The sequence below is a fragment of the Echinococcus granulosus genome (assembly GCF_000524195.1).
Source record: "Echinococcus granulosus chromosome Unknown EG_S00186, whole genome shotgun sequence".
Lineage (NCBI taxonomy): Eukaryota > Metazoa > Platyhelminthes > Cestoda > Cyclophyllidea > Taeniidae > Echinococcus > Echinococcus granulosus.
Window position 1 is genome coordinate 115844 of NW_020170566.1, and position 2124 is coordinate 117967.

Genomic DNA, 2124 nt, shown 5'->3' on the forward strand with positions numbered 1-2124 from the left:
TCCTGAGTAGATAATTCCTCAAGTGAAAGAGTTGCCGAATCCAATGTGACCACCTTTGAATTCGTGGTAACAACACACCTCGCATCAATCATGTCAACGTAGACGCGTCTCTCAAAATCCTGCTGCACCGCAATCACAGACGCTCCTGTCAGATTCACCTGACACGAAGAATGAAACGGTGGTTAAGGGCTATTTCAACTTTCAGACAACAACAAAAGGCGGTTTCACAAGACCGCATTAAGTGTGATCCACCTGCAATGGGTTCGTTTTATTCCACCCACTTTGACCTATTAAAACAACTTTAGTGGTTTTAAGGCAAGAAAGGACATTTTATAAAGGTTTCATAGCAAACTACGCTATGCTAAATATAGCGTTAAGAAATTGCCTGTTGTATTCCCGTCAAGCAGATTTACGCCTCCATGTGCATACACTCTTGAAAATCGCAAATATTCTCGAACGATTGTGCTATTATGGATTTGCCGTACACATACACCGATTCATCTCTTGTACACCAATCCACAACGTATTGCGCGTCCATCGTGCATGCAAGATGAGGCATTCCACGTGACAGCTGAAAGTTTACGGGCATGACTGTTAGCACACCACAACAGAGTTCGACACAGGCGGAAAGACGTACGGTCTTCTTTGAATTGTGTACACGACGTCTTTATTTAGAGGAGACTTAGTTCATCACGCTTCACGTGCTGCTGTAAGCAAGCACTCACCACCACCGTTAGCTCTCGTGCTGATAAAGCGTGTCTGGCCCAGCAGATGTCATATGCGCGAGTCGTGAGTCTAAACTTGGAGGTCATGGTCACACACTATGGCGTGTGGTATCATTGAAGTGTTTTTCAGTGACTCCACTTTCGAGCCAGATGTTCCAGTTTGATAAAAATGCCACTCTCATTTGGCTAACATGTAGAGGACTGCCTACGACACCTGCATAGGACAGGAGTCAGCCCATGTTCATGAGATCTGAATGTCGTGATAATTAATAAATTCATTTGCAGGATTTGGCGAAACTTCCTTAAAGTCTCCTGTCATTTATATTACCAGTCCTTTCAGCTCTTTTACATGCGTGTAATTAAGCTAGCGGGATTCAACATGGAAATGTGCGATAATAGATGTACTCGACACATCATCCTTATTAAAAGCACGTAATAGAAAGCAACGCCTATTCACGGACAACTTCTGGAGTGTCAGTCACCCTTGCTTGAGTATCAAATGACCAAAATGATTCCTGTCATTTCTGGCATACCACGCTGCAATAACTTTTTTGCAATTTGTGGGCTGGCCGTTCTTGGACTGACTTGTGATGAGGAATAATTTTCGCATTCCAACGTTCGTGAAGCGAGTGGGTGTATCATTGGCAATTCCCAAGCGACCCACTGCCCACAGTGCTTAGCACAAACGTTCGAAGTATGGGGGAAGTTCTGTATTGCCGCATCCTTTGAATTGCCCCCGGATATTTCTCCGAGTAATGGTTGACACCTCTGTGGGAAATAAGAGTCAGTAGGAAAAATGAAGGGACAAGATAAGTCACATGGGAGGACTTTTTTACTAACCCGTTTGAGTTTTATTAAACATTTTCAAATTCTCCTAATTATTAGTACTAAATTTCTTATTTCAAGAAGCAAAACTTAGCCTTAGCCACCTTGGCTTACAATTCTGTCTGTAAAAACAGCACCAGAATATAACTACTACTTCATTGCTTCAGCTCAAGGGATTGCGGTAATCACGCAATTAGCAAACATTCATTAATCCAAGTTACTACACAGATCTGACAAGTTGTTTGGATAACGTGCGCTGCTCAGAAACTGGCGTTTAAACAATTGCTTTTTCTGTTCAAAGCATAAAGAATGGCAAACTAAATGCGTCGCAGCAGTTGTTAGTCTAAATAGCACTGAATAAACAATCAACGGGCCATTATGGTCAAATTTACGCCTTAGAAACCGACATTCTACCACACTCAAATGGCTCTGCGAATGCGTCACACATATGTGACGAAGCTGGTTGATTAGAAAATCAGTTGAATTAGGAAGGAAAGATAAAAGTAATTAGCGTCGTGAAAAAAAAAAACNGATGGGTTGTGGTACTCAACTTTTCCTTATGGCCTCTGGTAGT

General features: G+C 42.2%; 1 protein-coding gene across 1 annotated transcript; it reads right to left on the reverse strand. All coding sequences in view use genetic code 11, as the record gives it.

Moving 5' to 3' along the window:
• Positions 1-409: 409 nt before the first annotated feature.
• EGR_10061 (hypothetical protein) lies at positions 410-812 on the reverse strand (the record flags this gene model as incomplete). Its single annotated transcript, XM_024499310.1, has 2 exons — positions 410-643; positions 726-812. The coding sequence occupies 2 exons, from the start codon at positions 810-812 to the stop codon at positions 410-412; spliced, it is 321 nt and encodes a 106-aa protein (XP_024346290.1).
• Between the last annotated feature and the right edge of the window lie 1312 nt (positions 813-2124).